Source organism: Pinus tabuliformis, chromosome 2_1 (assembly GCF_031772625.1).
Source record: "Pinus tabuliformis cultivar Carrire ecotype Pingquan chromosome 2_1, CPIR1, whole genome shotgun sequence".
Lineage (NCBI taxonomy): Eukaryota > Viridiplantae > Streptophyta > Pinopsida > Pinales > Pinaceae > Pinus > Pinus tabuliformis.
This window is the reverse complement of record NC_142299.1, coordinates 844,885,531-844,907,833: the sequence shown is the minus strand read 5'-3', so window position 1 is coordinate 844,907,833 and position 22,303 is coordinate 844,885,531. Positions and strand designations below refer to the sequence as shown.

The window sequence follows — 22,303 nt, the reverse complement described above, 5'->3', positions numbered from 1 at the left end:
GCATTGATACTTGTGCTTGGTGGCATTGGGATTCAAGAGGATTTGTTGATGACAGTGAGAGGTTGGTTTGGGATCTGCGCATTGAGGGGTCCATTCATGGTGGGTTGACATAGAGGCATAACATCACTCAGTGGTTTGTATGGGAGTTGGGCATTGGGTCTCAGTTGCATTGGACCACCAGACTAGTCCATAGGTTTGGATTGCTTGAGGGCAAGCAATCTTGGGGCGGGAGGATTTGTCATGTTCCTTTTTCTGGTTACAGCATGGTCAAGATGGACTCCCAAGGTTGGAGGCAGCTAGGTCACAGGAGCTGATTTACTCTATTAGCAGGCCCTGGGGCTTTTGGAGGGGTTTTGAGGAGTTTGTATGAGGTCCGATGGCATTCACTTAGTATACTCCATCATCTGCACAATTTGCGTTTCATTCCAGTGCATTTCGACAACTTTGAAAAAATAGAGTTATTAATGGGCCTGACTCAATTAATTATGCTTAAGGTGGCATTCTAGGAAGCATACTTGACAAAACACCTTAGTGTAATAGCTTGTTGGAACTATAACAAGAAGATCTATAGGAGGGGATGGTTGGAAGGAGTTTTAGTGGCCATAGGAGGTATGGTGGTCAATTTGCCATTTTCCCACATTAAAAAGATATTTTAAATGAGGGAAATGTTCTCAATGATTAAAGTAATAATAAAATAGGAGCTTCTAGAGGGGTCCATCAGATCTATAAAATAGGTGGAAGAGGCCATTAGAGGACATCTTGGATTTGATATTTCTTCTAGTATGAGAGGTTGAGAATCCGGTTCTCTACTTCATTAGTAGTCCTAGGATGGAAACCCTTTGGTGATTTAGAGAGATTGGGCGAGAACCCATCTCCCCTTGGTGAATTCATCCAAAATTCACAGGAGAGTTTAGCAGTGGTATTTCAGTTCAATTTTGGTGGAGGGCTAGTGCAGCATTGGAACAAATTCTTGAGGCCAGTTCTATCTCAGCTATATCAATGGTTTTGGCATGTAAAACCCTAGTTTATATATATTTTAAATAAAGTTGAGATTTCATTTTGCTCATTATTGTTATTTGCATTTCTATGTTATTAAATTTTACATGGCAATCTTCTCTCTATGAATGGAAATTTTATCTGAAGTATTGCTAAGTTAAAATTTCAAGAAAATTCCAAATTTTTGCAATTGGAATACTACAAAATTCGACCCCGTGGAAAGGCCTATAAATATATGCAACTTCGACCTCATTAGTCACTCATTCGATCTCTCTCATTTAAGAAGTTTGATCTAAAGCTAGGAGCAAGAAAAAAGGAAGAGTGAAGATCTAGAAGGTAAGGAGAATCCAAGAAGAAAAAAGAGGAAAGTTTCTTTTTGGGCTCTATCGCTCTCACACAGGTTTTTGTAGCTTCAAGGAAGGTTGAAATTGTAGGTCCGAATTTTAGGAGATCAAGTTGCAGGATCAATTTGCTAGAAGAGCGTATATTCTAATTTGACTTAGTTGACCTTCGAAAGACTTTATCTTGCTCAAAGGAGGATCTATTGAAGAACTGTCTTGTGCCAGGATTAGGGTTTCTCTAGCAGCTACGAGATTGAAGTTGGGATCAAGGTTGAAGTTGGATGTTGGTTGAAGAAGGACTGAACCTTATTGATCTAATCCTATTGAAAGGGCTTCTTGGAGGGCTATCTTAGTGCTTGGAGGAGGACTTGGTCTAGAGTTTGGGTCTTGGTTTTCTCATTTGAAGCAGATTCTATAAGAAGAAGAGTTTTTTCTGAGTTTTCCCCTTGGAGGGGTTTTTCCTTGGCTTGGAGCCTAATTCCTGTCTCCATTGTCTTTACTACTTTGTTCTTGATAATTGTTTGATGAAGAAGATCTAATTAAAAAAACAAAAAGATAAATAAAGTTCACAAGCAATTATTAAAGTTAAGGAAAATCTAAATTAATAACTGCCATATTGCATTTTCCAACACTAGAATCTAGGTGGAATTTTCTCTTAGTATCTATGATAGAGAAGAAGGGGTTTTGTGTAGCATTATAGGATGGATAGGCAGTGATTAGACCTAGGGGATCTAGCTTTGATGAGGGTGGCGTCATTGGATTGAGAGAGAGCAACTTGTATAGGCTTAAGTGCCAACTTGTTCAAGCAATGGTAGGAAGAAAAGCAATGATAGGGAACAAGGAGTAGGAAGCTCCAAAGGTTGAGCAACTTAGAGGGAGTTAGCCTTCAAGTTTAGGTGGGGAGGACCAGTTGACGGATACCTCTAAGTTTGTCAAGGTCTCTTGGTATGAGATGACTTTACAAGATGTTTAGGAGTAGGAGGCTTTTAGGAACTTGATCAAGGGGAGTAAGACTTCAAGGATGCTTATAGGCTAGGTGGCGGGGAAGGCTTCTAGTTTAGAGGGAGTAGCCAAGGCAATGGATGTAGTTCGAGGATTGAAGCCATTTCCAAGGGGTAGAAGTACCTCCCTTGGTATGAGGGAGTATTGTCATTTGTAACTTGGGTAGGTACTTCTGCGCTAGCCTAAGTGTCTAGGCATGTAGAAGTCACCCATGAACTCCTTAGGACATTTGCTCAACTGTTAGCAAGTTGCTTTTGTAACATAGCCTAAGTTTTGACTTAGGAAAAACACAATCATTATGTTGGCTATTTGAGCTAAAGTATACTTAAGAAAAGTAAAGTGTTTACTTTAATGATTATGTTTTAATATGAGCCCTTGATTGCAAGTGAGGCGCAATCTAATCTCAAACATTAATCACTTTGGAGATTAGGTTTAGGGATTTAGCTCAATGTAAAGTTATAAAAGGCTAAGGAGAGGAGATGACACACCATACAACAACACAAGACATTGAGAGAGGCATCTTAGTGAGGAGTGGAGGACTTCCATTCTGGTGTGCCATGTCTAAGGAAATGTAGGATGGCAGCTTGGAGATCAAGATCAGCCATGGGGATCAAGGACCAATCTAAGGCCTGATTTGCTGGATCAATTCCAAGAAACTCTGTATCTGCAATCTTTCTTAGTTGGGCCATTTTTCCAGGATGAGATCCCAAGTAAGTTCTGAATATTGATGAAGAACTGTAATCGGGAAGAATCTATTTGTGTTATTGTTATTGGGATTGGTTGTGTGAAATTTTCTTTTGCTAATTAAGTTGAAAACTTGGGTGTGTTTTCATTCAGTAGATCTGCAATCTGCTGGTGAATGAATTGCTAGGTGCTAGGTTTAGGGAAAAACTAGCTTGAATCTGTTCTATTAGGGAAGGACAATGAAATATTTGGGATCACTTTTTCTTGTCTATAGCTAGTTTATTTTCTGAACAAGATAGTGCATGACACGTGAGATTTGTAGTGACTATCATCTTTGGTATAAGGAGATTATACATAACTAGCATAGCATGTTATACTAACATCATCTCAATCCACCGAGGGAGAATTTCTTCTGATATACCTTGTCTATTATCTATCAAGAATCTAGCCCTTTGTATGTTTTTCAATGCTGTCTTTATCAAGATTCCTTCTCTTGGGTTTGTTCTTGATATTAGATCTTCTACTTTCATACGAAACAAGGCCTTGTCTTTGGATCTTTTATTGGTGGACATATATCCTTTAAAGTTTACTGTTTTAAGACTTCCTTTAGAGAAACTTCACAGCAAAATCTTCCATCGTGATGGAATTCTTGGAAGCCCTTATTTTCATTTTACTCCATTTTATCTTGTTTATGACATCATCTTAGATTAAGGTTTTTCTGTACTCTGATTTCTGACATGGAATATTGGTTAATGAACAGAAATTGTTCTCTTCTAGCTGCTATTTGGAATTGTTCTCAGATCCAGTATTTATCCTTAGTTCCAATATTGGTTTTGTTATCACTGTAGATGTCTGAAAGTTTTATCTAGTTTCAATTAAATAAATGTGTTGTCTGTTGTTGATTAACAGGTTTTTATCGAAACATGCATTAAGCGTTACCATTCCAAAAGAATGGAAGCTGGTGCTGCAGTTGGAGCCATTGGGGCTCAAAGTATTGGAGAGCCTGGCACACAAATGACATTGAAGACTTTTCATTTTGCTGGAGTGGCAAGCATGAGTATCCTTTTCATTTCTAAATTGTTCCTTCGATATTGTTTCTCCATTTGTTCTTGTAATTGCTCCTAATGTTATTGATGATATTATATGCTAGGTTGTTGAAGCCACAAATTAGTGAGTTAGGAGTTAGAACATTGTGACTTTCAGCACCATGAAGAATGGCAATGAATGCCCAGTGGTATTGATCAATTCACTTTTGACCATACTCTATCATCTGACTGAAGACATTCTGTGGGACGGGTGAATCTCCAATCATTAGTAGAGTCTAAGTAGGTGGCCTTGAACCAGTGTATTAAAAGCTGGCCAAACCAGAATTGGAACTGGCTGGTTTGGTTAATTCAACCCTCCCACTTGCTGAACTGAGCCTTGAACAGGGCAAGAGATTTGCCAGTTCAGCTGGTTCCCATTTTTACCCAGTCCATACCCATCAATGCAGAAAAAAGGGTTGAAAACAGAAAACAAAAGACAACCTGTAGCTTGTAGCTGCTAGCTTGATGTTATTTGCACTCTGGAGTCCATTTAGTGCTGTTTATGTATTTTGTTTGAAATCTGTATCACACTTGGTGCTGTTTATTACATTCACCCCCACATGGTATCTAGTGATATGCATGAGCAAACTTGTCATTTTTGGTGTCCAATGGTTTGGATTTACCTTGATATATATGAGTATATACATTTTTTTAATTTTTTTTTTTTTTTTTTTTTAGTAAGCTGGTCTCAGAAACAGTTTGTTGTTCAGTTTTGGTTTGGATCAGTCTGACCTTAAGGGTTTCTGGTTTTGACTTTTAAAACATTGCCTTCAATGCATACATCTCTATTTTTATTTATGAAAATTTTGGTGTTACCCTCTTTCAGCAGGGGTATATATATATATATATATATATATATATATATATATAACCATTGCAACATTCCTAAACACTATTGTAAGCCCAATGTCACCAATCAAAGCCATGTAATAACCATGTGAGGCCTTATAGACATCCTAGAGCCTATGTCATGTTGAGTCAAGTCTTGCTATGGTTTGACCATGGCTGGTCCCTTTGAGTTCATTTCATGTTCCCTTCGTCCTGGATATGTTTGCAGGTCCTTAGGTGAGCTTATATGTGGACTCATAATTTTTGAGAAGCTTTCCTTTTGTAGGGGTGATCACCAATGTAGGGGTCAGTTCAGCCTATGTTGGTTGCACCTATGTCTTTCCACATGGTTATAAGTCGAATAAGTCTGTAGGTGGCCTTGGCTTTGTTGTATCCCTTAGATGTTTCTCAGATATAACATTCTCACAATTAGTAGCATTTTCACACTTCCTTAGGTAGTTCATGCTTCCTAATGCAAATTGGTCTCAAAAGTAAAAAAGTCAACAGGGTCCCAGATTGCAGAGCTCAGTGAGAGGTTGACATGCCATGTGTGAAATTTCCTTAATTGCAGTTACTGGAAATTATTCTTCTATTTTATGCAGATTGTCTTTAGAAATTAATCACAGCAAATAACGAGTAAAATCACTACTGCAATTTTCACCAATAATAACAAGAACTGAGGAAAGCAATGCACACAAAAATTAGACATCGATATTTTGGACAATAGTCCTTGGAAAAACCCCCTAGGGAATACCCGTGCTGCAGATGAAGATTTTATTATTATTCTTCAGCAAAAAATTGTGCTTGAAAATTACAACTGCTTGCTGTAAATTAGCAAAGCTATGGTAATTATCTTTTCTCCAGCTACCAACGCATAAAAACACCTAGAAGGAACTCAGCCTGCCTCGGCAAAACAACTTGGCCTCATTGAGATACTTTGGCCTGTCTCTTTGCAAGTGCGTATGGCCCACACGTGCAGCCCTGGTTGAAGGAAATTCATCCCACATAGCCTCTAGCAAATGCGGCCTCCTCCAACAACTGACTTGGCCTTCCTTGGAAGAAATTGACTTCAGAAATTGCCTCTTTCTGCCACATGTGCAAATGCAAACAAATCTCTCCCTTTGAATGTCAGAAACTGGGAGAAGCTGATGAAGAAATTCTCTGCGGAAATTGTTTACTCAACTACTGCTGATTCCTCACCCCTTGATGTCCTCCATGCTATCACTGCACTCTTTCTCTCACTACAAATCATTGTGTCTCCAAATGCCGCTTCGACTTGCTGTTATAATCTCTTCTTGATGAATCAACGACCATGATCTAATTTCAATCAATGGCTAAGATCATCTAGACCCCATGACATGACTTTTCTAGAAGTCACTAGAGCAAGATCATCTTGACTTCATCAATAGCCATGCCCAATTGTCAACACGTCACCATCTAGAATCTATCACATGATCTGGAATAACTTCTCATTAATCATGCTAGGGTTTCAAGATTGTCCGGGCCAAACTCCTGGGGTTTCTTCCAAACCCCAACCACGAAAGACTAACTTCTCTTGTTAGAACAAAGTTGCCTAGGGTGTCCTTCAAACCCTAGCATTCTTTTATGTCTCTAATATCTTCACCTCTTCCATCATAGGTGTCTTTAAGGGGGTGAATCATATCATTGCATTTGTCACTCATTATATCTGTCAAGGGACATCATTATCGATTTTCATTATTACTTTTAAGCCATATAAAACATCAATACCCCTGCTACCCTGGTAAGGGCAAGATCACAATCATATATGTATATCATAAGCACAAGGATCCCAACATCAATCATGAATACTGCATCATAGAATACTTCTGACATAAGTATCATAAAAGACTTCAAAGGAGACCGCTGGCATAGTTTTACATCGTTCATCATGTCACTGTCACATAGTTATATCTATTAAGTTTGGAGTCATCCAAGTCAACAAAAGTATTCCATCCAATGTCAGTCACGATAAAAGATAATATATAGTCACAGAAGAGATACCATAATATTGCTGTAGAGATACCATACTGTAGAACTTGCACAATGTACGACTATGGAAATACTACTGTAGAAATACCATAGTATACTGCTGTATAATTATCACAATGAGCCACTATAGTTCTAGCCAATGAAATGACATAGAGAATGATGCATGCAATGTCAAATACTCATGATTATACCATGCGAAATAATATACCAAGCAAGAGCTATATAAGATGATGCCATGAATGCTACATGAATGACCATAGAGAAATGATGCCACATAAATATATGAATTCAATTCAGAGTTCGGATGCCAAATGCCATACATAATATGTCGATGACAACAATGTGAGATCATGTCCATTAAAAAGATGTGAGACCAAGTGAGATCATATCCATAATAGAGATGCAAGAAAGAGAGTATAGACCTACAGTGAGCAAGAAAGAATTGATTTGAGGCATTTGAAAGATATGTAGTAGAACACTAATCTTGTGGCCATGCGAGAGTCCTCAAGTAGAAATGCAAGTCTTGTAGCATAAGACTTGATGCAGATGCGAGAGTAGTCATGTAGCTTTAAGACTTGTAATCAAAGGCAAGAACATAGTCCTATTACCAAAGAATAGAATATAGTCCTGTAGAGAGAGCATGATCCTGTAGCTTGATCGTAAGAATAATCTGAATGAACCTTAAATCAAAACCCTTGCGAAATGTCCCAGTCTCCAAACCTTAACCCTGGCGAAATATTAAGATGAGATCCATCCAAAGATCACAAAACAGATGTTCCATACAAAGTTGCAGACCAAAGGTTGAAGATTGCAGACCGTGCGAAGATAGTAGACAAGCAAAGATTGCAGAGAGATCCGAATTTTTCCATACCGAAATGACAAAATTGATTGGTTATTTATAATTGTTTCAACGTGTGAAAGCCTAAAGGTCGTTACAGTTAAGCTGAGTCGACATGACTATAATTTAGGCCGACATAAATTTTTTGAATTTCGTGTTAAATATTTCCCTCCAATAGATGCCGACTTGAAGAGAAATCAAATTCCCTTTATTATAAATGTCTCCTTGCAATAATATTCCCTTTGCTTAATCAAATGAGGGAAGGAGGAAATTTCTCCCGTAGCTACCATATTTAACATCTCAAAACATACATAGATTGATACAGTCTTTGATAGTGGTTTACAAGCCAATATTATTTTTGAAGAAATTGTTAAAATATTGAGTGTTTAAACTAAGCCTTATCCAAAACATATCCTTTAGAATGGGTATGTGAAAATGCTATGTTACAGGCGTCTAAACAATGCAAACTTAGATTTGCAATTACACCCAATTTTATTGTTGAGGTAGTTTTAGATATACCAGTTGATATTCGTGGGATTGTTTTGGGAAGTCCACATTTGTATGATAGGAAAACTATCTTCTAAAGAGGGGAGAACAAGTATCATTCTATAAAAGATGGGATTGAGTATATCATGAGAGCCCATCGAATGAAGACCAATTTGTCCCTTGTTAACACAAGATAGATGAGAAGATTTGTTAATATGCTAGAAAAGGTTTGGTACTCGTGCTTTTAAAAACTAACGATGGTGATAACTCAAACGCTCTTAAAGAATGTGATCCTAAAGATAAAGATGAATTAGTTAAGTTTGTTTCTAACTATGATGAAATGTTTGAGGAATCTAAAGGATTACCTCCCAAGAGAGAGATACAATGTGAGATCCAATTGCATTAATATGCCCTTATTGCTAACCTTGGTATGTATAGGTTATCAATGTTTGAGAATGAGGAAATCAAGAAGCAAGTCCAAGAGTTGTTGGAGAAAGGAATCATTTGACCAAGTACTTCTCCATGCAGATTGCCCATTGTGCTGATACCAAAAAAAATTTATACGTGGAGAATGTGTGTGGATTTTTGGTCATTGAACAAGATCACGATGAAGAATCGTTACCCTCTTCCTCGTATTGATGTTTTGTTAAATCAAGTGAGGAATGCAATCTAGTTCATTAAGTTAGATTTGTGAAGTGGTTATCATCAAATCAGAATTTTTGAAGGTGGTATTTGGAAATCTGCTTTTAAAACAAAATAGGGTCTATTTAAATGGTTGGTTATTTCCTTTGAGCTTTGTAATACACCTGCTACTTTCATGCAAGTTATGGATGATGTATTTACGCCATTCATAGATGATTTTGTAATAGTCTAAGATGATATTCCAATTTTCAGTCAAAACTGGGAAGGTCATGTAATGCATGTTAGGAGGAAAGTCTTAAATATTTTGAAAAAGGAGAAAATATGTCTAAAGATGTCAAAATGTGAATTTGGTAAAACATATTTAGTTTATTTAGGCTATATCATAGGGGGTGGTGAATTGAAAATTGATCCCTCTAAAGTTGACACCATAAAAAAATAACCTATGCCTAATATTGTAACAAAAGTTAGGAGCTTTGTAGTAGATCAATATTGGAGGAAGTTCATTGCTAACTTTTAATTTATTGCATCTCTTTTACATGCTTTGACAATTACTAAGCAGGTCTTTTGTGGGGAGGAAAATAACAAAAACCCTAAGAAACTTTCAAAGAGAAGATGAGTACAACCCTAGTTCTAGGATTGCTCGATTTACAACAACCTTTCGAGATTGAAACCAATGCAAGTGATTATGCCATGGGAGAAGTGTTAGTACAACGAAGTGAACAAATTTGTTACCATTCTAAGACCTTCATTGGTGCAATAAGAAACTATCCTACCAATGGAAAAGAAGTGTATGCTTTGGTTCAGAGTGTGAAGAAGTGAAAACACTATGTTGACGGGCAAAAAGATAATTGTCCATATAGATCATCGGCCTTTCCAGTGTCTTCAATCACAATCCAAGCTAGAGTAGTCATGAAATTTTGTGTGGATGAGATTCTTGGAACAATTTCATTTGGTCATCAGGTATAAGAAAGGTATACAAAACAAAGATGATGATATGTTATTAAAACCTATTATTGAATCCATTGTTTTACAACATAGTTCTTTAGCCCATGAAAGATATATTGAATAGTATGTTAGAGATGAGAATTTCAAGGATGTATATGACACACTAATCCATGGTACTTGTTGCTGCATAAACTAGCAGGCGTTGTAAATAGGCAAAAGCTAGAGGGCACAACAACACTTGGGATAGAGGCCCACTATCACCACAACCTAAGTCCCTCTTCTCGGATTTTCACCGACGGGAAGAGTCCCGGTATGACTCACTTGTGAAAGATATGTATCTATAATTGGTTAGAAGTGAGGCAAGGTGGCTCATTCAGTGGAAGTGTTCAACAAAGGTATGAGCTTTGGGAGAAGCTAGTAAAACCTTCCACGAAAACCCCCTGAAAAGGAACTACATGAGACCTAGGGTTGAGATATATGATGAGATATGAATTCATCTGAGGTCAAGGTAGACAAGAGAAAAGGCAAGGTAAGGATTACTTCAACAAGTACTAAAGCTCATGCCTTCAAAGAATCCCCAAGTTGAAGGATTAACTTCTAGGGTTCCCTCTTGGTGTGATGGCTAGGGCATTAAATTTCTAGAGATTCCACCATAGGAAATCTACCAAAACTTGAGGATTCTTAGAGGAGACACTAAGGAAGAGTTCTGTCTAGACGAAATTCAAAACACACTCCTCTAATGGATTTCGCACCAAGCCCTAGGGAAGCATCCTTATCCTTAAAGGGACAATGAAAAGAGGTAAAAAAGGGGTGAAAAGAAGTATGATGTATCAAGTAAAGAGTGATCACCAAGGATTTAAGACTAGTGCCTAGCCTTTTGCGAGAATTGGAGTCAAGAATGACCTTAATATGACAACTCGCTTTTCAAGGAGACCTAGAAGAAATTTCACTACCCTTAATGGAAGCAACAATAAACAACTTCTAGATATTTACACTTTGATTGCAATGGTTAATGGAGTTTCAAGGATGAATATGAAACAAATCCCCTAGAAACATTCATTCTTTCATTATCTATGAGTAACGCATGCAAAATCTCCTAATAGTTTCAATGCTTAAACAATATTTCATCAATTAGGGCACATTAACAACCATGAGGCAATATTCCATGCATTAGACATTACTAAACATTCCGAAATATAGCATTAAATAACACTTACAATATAATCGAGTATATCCATCCATCACAATGCCAAAAAGAAGCTCCAAGAGAGATAGCAAAGTTATCCACACATAAAAATTCATCCAAATCAGTCCACAAATTGCAAGCCAAAAATCTCTAATGTGCTAGCTGAAAATATAAGTGATTATGGTTTACAATGAGACCAGGTCTCGTTGTAGTTATACAAAGGTTAGTAGTTCAAATTCCTAATGAACAAGCCCCTAAAGTGTGAAAAGAAGGTGACAAACCCTTGGTTACAAGCCAACCAAGATGGCTTAAACATTAATCATTATTTTATTTCTTCTTTTAGCCCAGGTCACCCATGCTAGGTGCTCTCCAATGCTAGCGTTTAGGCCTTTTCATGATATCTCTTGGAGATTTTTTTTCTCCAAGATGGTCCTTAGCCAACAGCCAACAACCCCTTGCAGCCACCAACTAGCTCGTTGTGCCACTTCTCCGCCACCTGAGCTAGCCATGTGGTCCCGCACCCATCTTTCACGATCGTATGTTTGAAGGTGGACCTCCCAAACCTAAAGGCATGCCTTGTCATTTGGTAATTGAGTATCATAATTTACTTATCATGGAAACCTTTGGGCATGAATTAATGGGGGGATTCGGCGGAAAGAGTGGGCTAGGTTTGTGCTCCTGTCCCGTAGACCTCTTTTGGATGTTACCCTTGGACCTTAGTCCCGTGGGATCTCTTTTATTGGCCTTTGGGTTTTTGGGATGGTATTACATGGGAAACCCCAATTTTGGATGCATGGTCCTGCTCCCCAACTCACATATATTACTCCCTTTTCCCCTCATTATAGGCCCTTTCATGACTTTTCCCACCTGGTTCCACATTCCTCCACTAGGTCCATATAGGGTCAGCCATCCCCTCCCCTTGCCCACATTTTGGGTCGGACCTAGAACGATGCCCTGAAGGTTGATGCAGCTAAAAAGAAAAGAAAAAGCATATTTGGCCACATTCAATAGGAAATTGTATCATAAAATGCAAAAGATGGCCGAGACAAACACATTTAGCACGTGAGCAATAGCCATTACGTGAGCTCCACCTCTTCCATGGCCCTCACCCTGGTTACTATAGGTCCTAGATGAGCCTCCTTTATCATTCAGGAACCTATGATTGTCCCAACCCTTGGTGGGAAATGAACTGCCCCACCTTAAAGGGGGTATCCATTGCTATACCTTATACATCATGCTCTTATTCCCTTGAGCCCCGAGTAGTTAATTGAAGAAAAATCATAAAAGTCAAAAGGCTTATGAAGAAGGGTGATAAAATCAAGGCCGGGGTAACTCATGTACCACGATTGCTCCCTCTTTTACATTATATACCGAAGTGTGGGCTTCCCTTTATTAGCTACCCTTGTACCATGGCATGTCGCCCATGTTGTTCCCCTTGATCCCCTAGTCCATTCTATCATTTTATCACATACCACTACCATTTGACGGATGTACCATGGACATGCTACCCCCTCTAGAAGTAGAGACCACTTAATAGGGTGATTGGTTAACCCCTTTTGGAGCTGGGAGACATTAGCAGATGCCAAAGCCCACTACGGAAGGGCATGCCATTATGAAGTGCCCACTTGTCTTCCATGGTTTCTAAACTCTTTTACTTGATTACTTTAATGATTTGATATGCTGGAAGGTGTGGGGATGCATTGGATCTTGTGAAGAATTGCAGATGGTCTCCATTTTGGGTTTGGTCTCCCTATACGAGGTCTGAACCGTCTAGAGGGCTACATTGGCACATGTAGGGTGTGTAGAGAGCCATGGGCCTCCACAACAGTAGACAACATTCCATGGATCCCCAGAGATGTTCAGATATTGCTTGAGATTCACCGATTGAGCGAGGAAGATGCAACTAGTTCACCTTGCCCAAGCACCCCCACAGTTGTATCATGCACATGGCAAATGACCCAAGACTTGTATGTTGATATGGCATGACTTACACCATCATCTGAGCCTTTGCAGATGGTCTACAGGCATCTTCGATCCACTTGGAGACCCATGAAGTTACTTGTGTGCCCCCATGCCCATTGGGAGCACCACAGGTTTATTATTAGGAGAACAAGGGGCTATCCCCTTGTCCACTACTATTGGGAGTCCTATTCATCATTATGGCACTGATGGACTTCATCAGGCTTCTTATAAGGCCTAACGACATGTATTATTGATCATTTGACCTCTTGAGAGGCTAATTCTTCTATTTATGAGCTAGTTTGGTGGGCTTGTCACCAAAAGTTAATTATATTGGACATTAATATAGGCCTAATTAGCTAATTTGAACTCATTAGAAGTGTATAAATAGAAGTGAGGTGATTTCATTTCATCATCATCACCTGGATTCGACTTGAATCTCTTTAGAGAACTTTGCTATCCTTCTTGGAGGACGAATTTTTGGAGCATGGAATGAATTTTGATGTTTGGATTATTTTCTCTTGTCTTGGAGCTTCTTGATTGGCAAATTGTTGATGGTTGGATATACTCTTAGTACATATAAGTACAATTTAATGCTATTTTCTCTTTCTATTTTTGTCACATACATTGTTGCTGGGATTTTGCTATACTAGGGCTAATTTGTTGGATCCATTTATGCGAATTTGTGGAAATTGGATTTCTAGATAGTGATGGTTAATGTACAGGCCATGTATTATGAAAGAATGTTCCTAGATATGGTTCTTTACTGAAATTCATCTTGATAAGCCATCTATTTTGCAAAACAAAGTATAAAGCTCTTGAAGTTGCTTTTGCTACTTCCCTAATGCCATGCGAAGTTGTCTTTGAGGCCTCCTTGACATAGAAAATTCAACGTCCATAGTCATAATTACTCAACTCCAAATATCCCCAAAGGATTAGGCACTGGTCCACCATAAAGGTGATCACTTACCTTTATCTTCCTTTTCTTTTCTAGGTCTAACCCTCTAGGTCTCCTGGGGCATCATTTATCTTGCAAACCACCCACTGAAAAAATTCGATCTCTTGGCATCCTCTACGCTCGGGTATCTCCTAGGCACCCTCTAATTTTGAAGTAATTTCGATGGTGTGATTGTGAGATACCTCAAGCGCTAGATTCAAGATCAATTTTGCCCTTGGTTTCCTTGGGCCTAAGGACCTCATTGGGATCCTCTTTGCCTTGTGTTGAAAATTCACTCTTTTGTCCCTTTCCCTCTTTGGACTGTTAGTTTTTGGTAGCATCAAAAGTGCTCTAGCCTTGAAAATTGGTGGAGAGGCTAAGGCACATGAGTACTAAAAACCCAGAAACCGTTTGGTGAAATTCCACCCCGATTGTATTTTATTGAAATAATTAGTATTTTCAAAGGAGTTCCTAAGTCTAAACTTAGGGAAATTAAAATATTAATAAAAATATGGGTGATAATGATCTAGAAGGCAGATCAAGTCATGTTTTAATCTTAGCCATTGATTAGAGACTTAATCTCATCCGTTGAAGATTCAACAAGAAAAGTATAAAGTGGAGGCTTGGCTAAGTTGCAGGAAACGTGGCCCTAGGGGTCGTTTCCCCAAGGGAAACGAAACGAAACACGTTTCCTCATACCGTACGGCCTGGAAACGCGTTTAAGACCGTACGACCACGTTTCCCGAAACAGAAACGTGGCCGTACGGCCGGAAACGCGTTTCCAGGCCGTACGGGCCACGTTTCCCCAAAAAAACAGTTGTTGTTTAATTTTTTTTTTAATTTGTTTTTAATTTTTTTTAGGGTTTCCAGGATGTTCTAGAAACCTATTCTAAAGTTATAAAAGAGCAGTTTGTCTCATTCTCTCATCACACTATTCAGCAAGCCGTTTCTCTTGGAGACTGGCAGTTGTTTCAGCTAGGGTGTTTTGAGTAGTGAGCAAAGTAGATTTCAGCAGCAGGAGAAAGAGATTTCAGCAGCAAGAGAAAGAGATTTCAGCAGGAGATTTCAGTAGCAGCAGATTTGGCTCAGCTACAACCATATTTCTCTTCTCTTTTCTGGCATTTCGGGGTAGTCTCAGCCACAGATGGTGTACATTTGCAAAGCCTTGCCATTCGTATTCTTTCACAAGTGGCAAGCTCTTCATCAACAAAAAGGAATTGGAGCACTTATGGTTTTATTCATTCTGTGAAACGCAATAGGTTGGGCTCACATAAAGCAGAGGATCTTGTTTATGTGCACTCCAACCTTCGCCTTGCATCTCGTAGGGGTCCAGAATACAACAATGGTCCTTCTAAAGAATGGGATGTGATGCAGAAAATCCTGATCTGGATCTCTCTCTTGCTGCCCTGAATATTGAGGACGATTCTGGAAGTGGAATTGGTGCATCATCTTCTTTAGCACCACCATCCACTGTTGAGCATTCTGCTGCTTCTATTTTTGATGAGGATTGTTATGATGAGGATTAGTCTTTTGTGACTTGTCTCTATAGTTCTTGCAGCGATAGTCTTTATTGTACTTGCAGCCTCATATACTAATATAAATAACGGTTGATTTTGGATTTTCCAATTCCTATATTTTTATTTTCATTATGTGATTATTCATGACTCATGAGTAAATGTGATGTAAATTTAATCTTAATGTTTAAATGTAATAAATTATAATCATATAATGTAAATGTATCATTAATGCTTTATGATTGCACATATATATTAATAATTTTTAAATATTTTTAATATATCTATATATATATATAGATATATATATATTCGCATTTCCTCGTTTCCAAAATTTGGGGAGGTCGCGTTTCGTATCGCTTCCCGTTTCGGAAACTCATTTCCGTTTCCCTGTTTCGTGCAACTTAGAGGCTTGGGGTTCATTTGGAAACACACACAAAGAGATTGAGGAAATCGATTTTCTGAGGTGAGAAGTTCTCAGGAGAAAAATCGATTGGGGAGATCTTGCGGCTGAGGGGTAGAGAGAACCTGGGAGAAGGACTTTCTGGAAAATACAAAACAAAGAGGCGGAGAGAGCTGACGCAGAGGCAATGCAGTAGTTGGGAGAGCTGATGTAGAAAAGCTGCCTGCACGTAGAATCCAGAGCTGCTGGGACAACTGAAACTGTCGGAACAGCTGGGAGAGCTTACGCAGAGGGCAGAGAAGGTGACATAGCGTTGACGCAGAGCCAACGTAGAAATAGTAGGGGTTAGCCAGTCATGTACTGGATCAGTCGGAATTTTGCCGGGTGAAGTGAGGTAAAACTCTCTCAGATTTTCTGCCAGTATTTTCTCTGTAAAGGATTGCTTGATGAGTATTCTAGATTTGTATTCAGATATCTCTCCTGCATAATAATAAAACCCTCAGAGTTGCTGCATCGGTTTTCCCGCATCGGGTTTTTCCGGGGACTATTGTGTCCAAAAATAAGTATGTCCTATGTATCTTGTTCTTTGCTTTGTTTTCTATTTCATGAGATCAAATATTTAGTTAGTGTAGGCTACAAAAGTAATTTGCTTCAGTATTCAAAAGAATAACTTGATGAATGTAATTTAAAAATCAAGTAGGTGAAGTAGATTCAAATTTGTTGCAGTAAGGGTTCCTTCAGAGTGTAGGAATTTTCACACGGACTAGGTCAAGCATAGCATTGGTTGCTAAATCCTCCCCCCTTGACCTAACCTCAGTTCCACTTGGTCCCGTATAGTCCCATACTTCATTAAAGACAATTCTTCAAGGATCACTTGGAATCCAAGCCTTCACAAGAATTTTAGTGTTTGAGGGCCTCCGTCATAAGATACATGTCCTAAACTCAAACCTTGAAATTCTCCTTGGGCCCTTCCTTAAGAGCCTTTAACCTTGCCTTCCAAAGAAATCAAGTTGTTCATTTGAGCCTCTCTTGTGAATAGGCCTCTCAAGATCACCCCTCACCCTACCATTGGTCTATTTATTTCGTGATCCTTATTATATCAGGTCTCCTCCCACCGGTGAAAGTTTGTAAAGAGTAGGGAGCCATAACTGAGGTGACAGTGGGATATTTCTCCATTGTTGCCCTTAATCAGGTAACATCCCTCCAAGGATCCCCTTTTAGGACCCTTGCTAGTTTGAGCAGTAACATGCCTCATGTGCTAAGCATGAGAGTGAGGGCCTAAAAAATGATGATAAAGAGGGGGATGCCCTCCATATGCTACAAAACATCTCTTAACCCCTATTTGGGATTTGTGGGCTCCAAATGGGTCTCCAAGTGGCTCATATTCAAGTCAATGCTCCATCAATGAGGGTCAGAAGATGACATAAGCCGTCCCATGTCTCCTTAGGAAAGACATAACCTCCTTTGTGCCCTGGATCAACTACCAAGTGTTGGGTGCAATGTGTAGCTGGTTGGGCAATGTGGTCCAAATGCATCATCATCTCTGAACAATTGGGGCATTGGCAAGCAGGTGGTGTTGCTGAAGAAGCCCATGGTGTGGCAATCAATGCTCTGCATGGTTGGAGGCCCATGGCTCTCTATGCTCACCCTACAAGTGCCACTGTGACCCTCTGGAGGGCTTAGATCTCGTATAGGGAGACCAAGCCTAAGATGAAAAACCCACCTGCAATCTTGTAAGAAAGAAAGAAAGAAATTATTTTAACGTCCACGACACTACAAATAGCCTATGGGATAGATTTCTTCTTCATCTGCTTGATGTATTCAGCCCTTTTTCTGTGAAGCTTCAAAATAAATGCTCCCAGCTTCTCGACAAACCCCTCGCTAAATAGATTATCCCAAGAGCTAGCTGCCAACATATCTACATAACTTTCCCTATTGTCTTTGAAGGCCTCACATTCTAAAATGAAATGTTTTTTTGTTTCTGCTTTTCCGGAAGAACAAAAAATGCATACTCTTTCCTCCCACACTTCCTTTGGCCTTTTCCAGTGCCCTGTTTCACAACGGAGTTGATGAGAATTAGTCTTTAACTGAGCAATAAGAATTTTGGCTCTCCAAGAGATATTGGCCTCTGTGTATGCTTTTGGTTGATGACTATGAGTGGGATTAAATACTTTAATATAGTAAATTTTCTTTCTTCCTATCTCCTTATCCCAAGTATGCTTGTGGAACTTTTCCATAACAAAAGCTTTTATCTCTTTTTTGTTTATGGGACATGCGTTCAAGCAAATACCCCATTTAATAAACCATTTGCTATTTTGCTGCATCCAAGTTTTTTTCTCTTGCACAATCTATCATTAAAGACAACCTTAGGCCATCTACCCTATTCCATTTGCTCAATTTTTTTTGAATACCTTATGACTTGCACCATAGCAATTGCTTCAATAGGAGCAGTCCCTGTTTCACTTAACAAGATATCATAAGGAACTGCGTTTTTAATCTTAAATTTGTTTGTAATCAAACACTTTTGAATTTTCTCAATTTGTCTCCACTGCATGTCGGATGTGCTGCTGGCCCATAGTTCACAACCATAGAGAATCACTAGAAGCCCAAAAAGAGTTTGAGTGGTTTTCCAGTCCCATAATTCTGCCTCTCGACACCTATTTTGAAAAGCATAAAATGCTTTCCAACCCCCTGTTGACCACTACCAGTCAACTACCCATAGCAGTACACCCCCTTTTCTTTGCAAAAAGGGTAGCGCTTGATTGACATGTCCGTGCCATTCGACAGTAATCGACAGCTTGATCAATTTATGTTGTAAACCCAGTCTGCATGTATAAATTGTAAATAATCTTAGCAGATATGAGTCATGTATGTAAATTGCCTAGGTGGACCTAATTTTCTAAGTGATAATCTACGTTCCGGAAGGTTTTTCGTCTCAGCAATCCATGATCGGCAGAGTTTTCCTTCAGCCTAACCCCAAAGCCGGAATGGATTTTGTCATTAGAATCTTAGGAGAATCCTAGTGTGTTAATCTGCTAGATTATAGTTGTGTCGCAGAACTAGGTGGTTTATGAGGGTCTATGTCAAATGGGTTTTCCCCCCTTTGGATGTAAAGTTGTAAAAGTCATGATGTAAAGTGTCTTGAGGGTTAAGAAATGTTTTAATCCCCTCATAAGTCCTAAGTCCTAGGTCCTAGGTGATTTTTCCAAAAGCTAAGTTCGAGGATCCATTTAAAAATAAATTAAAAAATTTAAAAAATAAAAAATAAAGTAAAAAACCTAAAAATAATAAAATAATAATATTTTGAGTAAATAAATGCAGAATTTCAATTTTTTAATACATTAAAAATTCGACGGATGAGATTAAGAGATATCTTGATCCTCATCGACGGTCGAGATCATTTTGACGTGGATCACTCGAACTAGCTGTTGGGAATTTTTCCTTTAAATAGGGTGCTAGGGGTCATTTGAGATCATCCGATCTGTGAGTCTTGTGCTGAAGAAGCTCTCTTGTAAACTTTTTCTGGTGCTAATAAAGAAAGAATTTGGGTTGAAATCTTGCTGGTGTTACTCTCTGGAAGTTCTGTGAGCAATTTTATTTTCTGCATATTGTAATTTTCAGCCATTGGTAACAGCTTATTGTAGAGTATTGTTGAGCACAGGTATCTTGTTCACTTGCTAGGGTTTGAATGGTATTAGGTTTTCTGAAGTAATGGCAGGTATCTCCATTGCTGTTGAGATCTAGTATTGTTTTTTTTTCTCTCTTTATTGACGGTTGAAATGAGCTGTGCAGGAAACCCTTATTGAGGAAGACCAGTGGGAGTTTGGGGAAGTTCTCGGCTGAACCCGCTAACTCCCGCAAGCATTTTTTGCAGAGCCTAGCTAGTTTTGATCCTGGGTTAATCATTTAGTTTGTTTTCTGATTTGCATGAGAGATTTCTAAAGTATTTTCATAGTAAATCTGAAGTTCTAAAATATTATTGATGATAACTGACAAATCTGGCTGTTGTAGAGCTATAATTTTGTAATTTTGTAGCTGGTTTTTAGGGTTTTATTTTCAATCATTGCATATATTTTCTGGGTTTTTGTTTTCCCATTGCAGGATTGCAGGCACAGGATATGAGAATTTTTCAGGGTTTCATCAGATAATCTCAAAGCAGTTTGCCATTTGGGGTTTCATTTTTTTTTGCAAGGACATTCTCCAAAAAGATTTTTAATTTTTTTGAAGAAATTCGAGCTCTTGTACATTTCTTGCTCATCCACGTTGCCCCCATCTCTTATTCCGCTGCCACTGAGCCGTCGGTCCTCCCTTAGCAAATCCACGCTGTTCGAAAATCGTAACCTCTGCCTGCACGCTGTTTTTTCCCTTTCTCGCTGTGCTATTCCATCTAGCTCACTCAAAACCTGGAGCCTTGCGTCCTCTCATCCCTCACGTAAGGCCTGCAGCCTGTCCATGAGCAGTGTTACACATAGCCAGATCAGCATCTATCTACGCAGCTCCATCAAACCCCATCTGCTCTTCATTGATCAACCTACAACTCATCCAAACGCTGCTCCAGTTGCTGAAGAGCTCCACGCACTTGCAAAACACGTTGAAACTCTTCATCCGCTTTGTCGTTCCCTCACGCACCTTACGCCAACTGTAGAAAATCACATTTTTTACATACACGGGCTTAGGTAAACGATTCAAAGTTTTTTGGGGCGCTGGATCAGCGTGCATCTGTCCGTCGGACCACCTGCAAGTTGATTCCTCCCGCGTGCTTCAAGTCCTCGTCCTGCTATCCACGTGAAGGACATCGGGCCACCTGCAAACCTGCGTGAGTCCTTCCACGCTGTTGCTACATGCATCTGTCCGCCGTCAAAAAACCTGTAAAACAAAACATATATGGGCCAGTGTTTTACTTCATTGCGTTGATGGTAAGGTGACGTTAGTTTAGGTTTAATTTTGCATTTTTGTTGTGTGTTAAATTTAAGTTTTATTTAGGTTTTGTTTAGTGTTTACGCATTAGATTATTTTGATTTAGTTATAAATTTTTTTAATGAAAAATTTTTTAGGATAGAGCTTTAGACTTAGATTTAATTTGATTTTTATATATAGTTTTAGATTAGATTTTAGTTTTGTTAAATTTTCTTTTTTTTAGATTTTAATTTTAGTTTTATTAATCATAAAAAAAAATCACAAAAAAGTATATATAATTTTAAAATCATAAAAAATATATAAAATATAAAAAGATATAAAAGTTTCTTTTCTAAGAGCTTGGATTTTAAATTTAGTTAGTTTTTTTTTTATATAATTTTTTTTTCCTTTTAGTTTAGTTTGTTTAGAGTTTTTATTTAGTCTTTAATTTTCTTTGAAAAGTCATAAAATCATTTTTTGGGAATATTTTGCCAGATTCAGTCTTAGCTCAGGGATTTATCATGCTTTATTATCTTTGCTAAGGCTATTTTTTTTTTTTTTTGTTAATGTGGAATGAATGTTTATCATCTTATTTGAGTTGGCATGCATGAATGATCATTTTGAAAATTAGCTACATGAATATGATATCTGGTTAATGTTCAAATTTACGTGGTTGTGTATCAAGCTTTATCTTTTCAAAGTTTTAAAATTGCTAGATCATCGTGAATTCTTACATCATTCCAATTATTTGATGATAAATGATTGCTGTACATGGTTTACATTTCTGCAACGTATAGTAAGTAATCGTTTAAACATCAAACCCATAAGGCACTAGTCCATTAAATTAATAAAATCAATTGAGTGCTGGTTTCCTTTCGTGTCTCCCAAACCAACTGATTCACAGTTGGTCAATCATTTTCCCATAGGGTCTACCCCCCTTAGCCGCGGGAGACAGGCTTAAACGGAGAGATTGGGGATTAGAGTGACAGCCCCTGGTCTGAGCGTTGTCGTGACAATCTGTGCGACAACACCCCCCAAAGTTCTTTTCTTTCTAAAACCATTCCAGCTTAGATTTTTGTTGAAGTCAATTCCGAGGTATTTGTAATCCGCAACTTCTTCCAGAATGTTGCCTTCAAAGTAGAACTTATGTTGGTTATGTTTTCTTTTCTTAAAGAAGACCACTACTTTCATTTTGTTGATATTGACTTGTGTCCTCACACTTCTATAAAAATGCTCAAGAGATAGTAAGTGCTCTTGCAAACCAAGAGCCGATTTAGCAATCAGAATAAAATCATCTGCATACAAAAGAAGCCTTATAACAAACTTGCCCAAATAGATACCATCACCCCCTTGCGAATTTAACCACTCCTCAAGCTTGTCGATATATAAACCAAAAAGGGTAGGAGACGGTGGGCAAGCTTGCTTGACCCCGATATCGCTTTTAAAACTTTCAGAAATGCCTGCTGAAGTTCTAATTTTGACTTTCACCTCTTCATACAGCCTATGCGCAACTGCTCTCAAATGTTTAGGAACCCCAAGTTCCTCCATTCT

The 22,303-nt window shown here is 38.5% G+C and overlaps 1 protein-coding gene across 6 annotated transcripts in view; it reads left to right on the top strand.

Moving 5' to 3' along the window:
• LOC149203292 (DNA-directed RNA polymerase III subunit 1-like) overlaps positions 1–22,303 on the top strand; it is a 450,745-nt gene that overhangs the window by 295,501 nt on the left and 132,941 nt on the right. For all 6 annotated transcript variants that reach the window (XM_089403379.1, XM_089403376.1, XM_089403378.1 and 3 more), the window contains exon 21: positions 3,933–4,080. In XM_089403379.1, coding sequence (XP_089259505.1) covers positions 3,933–4,080 — 148 coding nt within the window. The remainder of the gene's footprint in view (positions 1–3,932; positions 4,081–22,303) is intronic.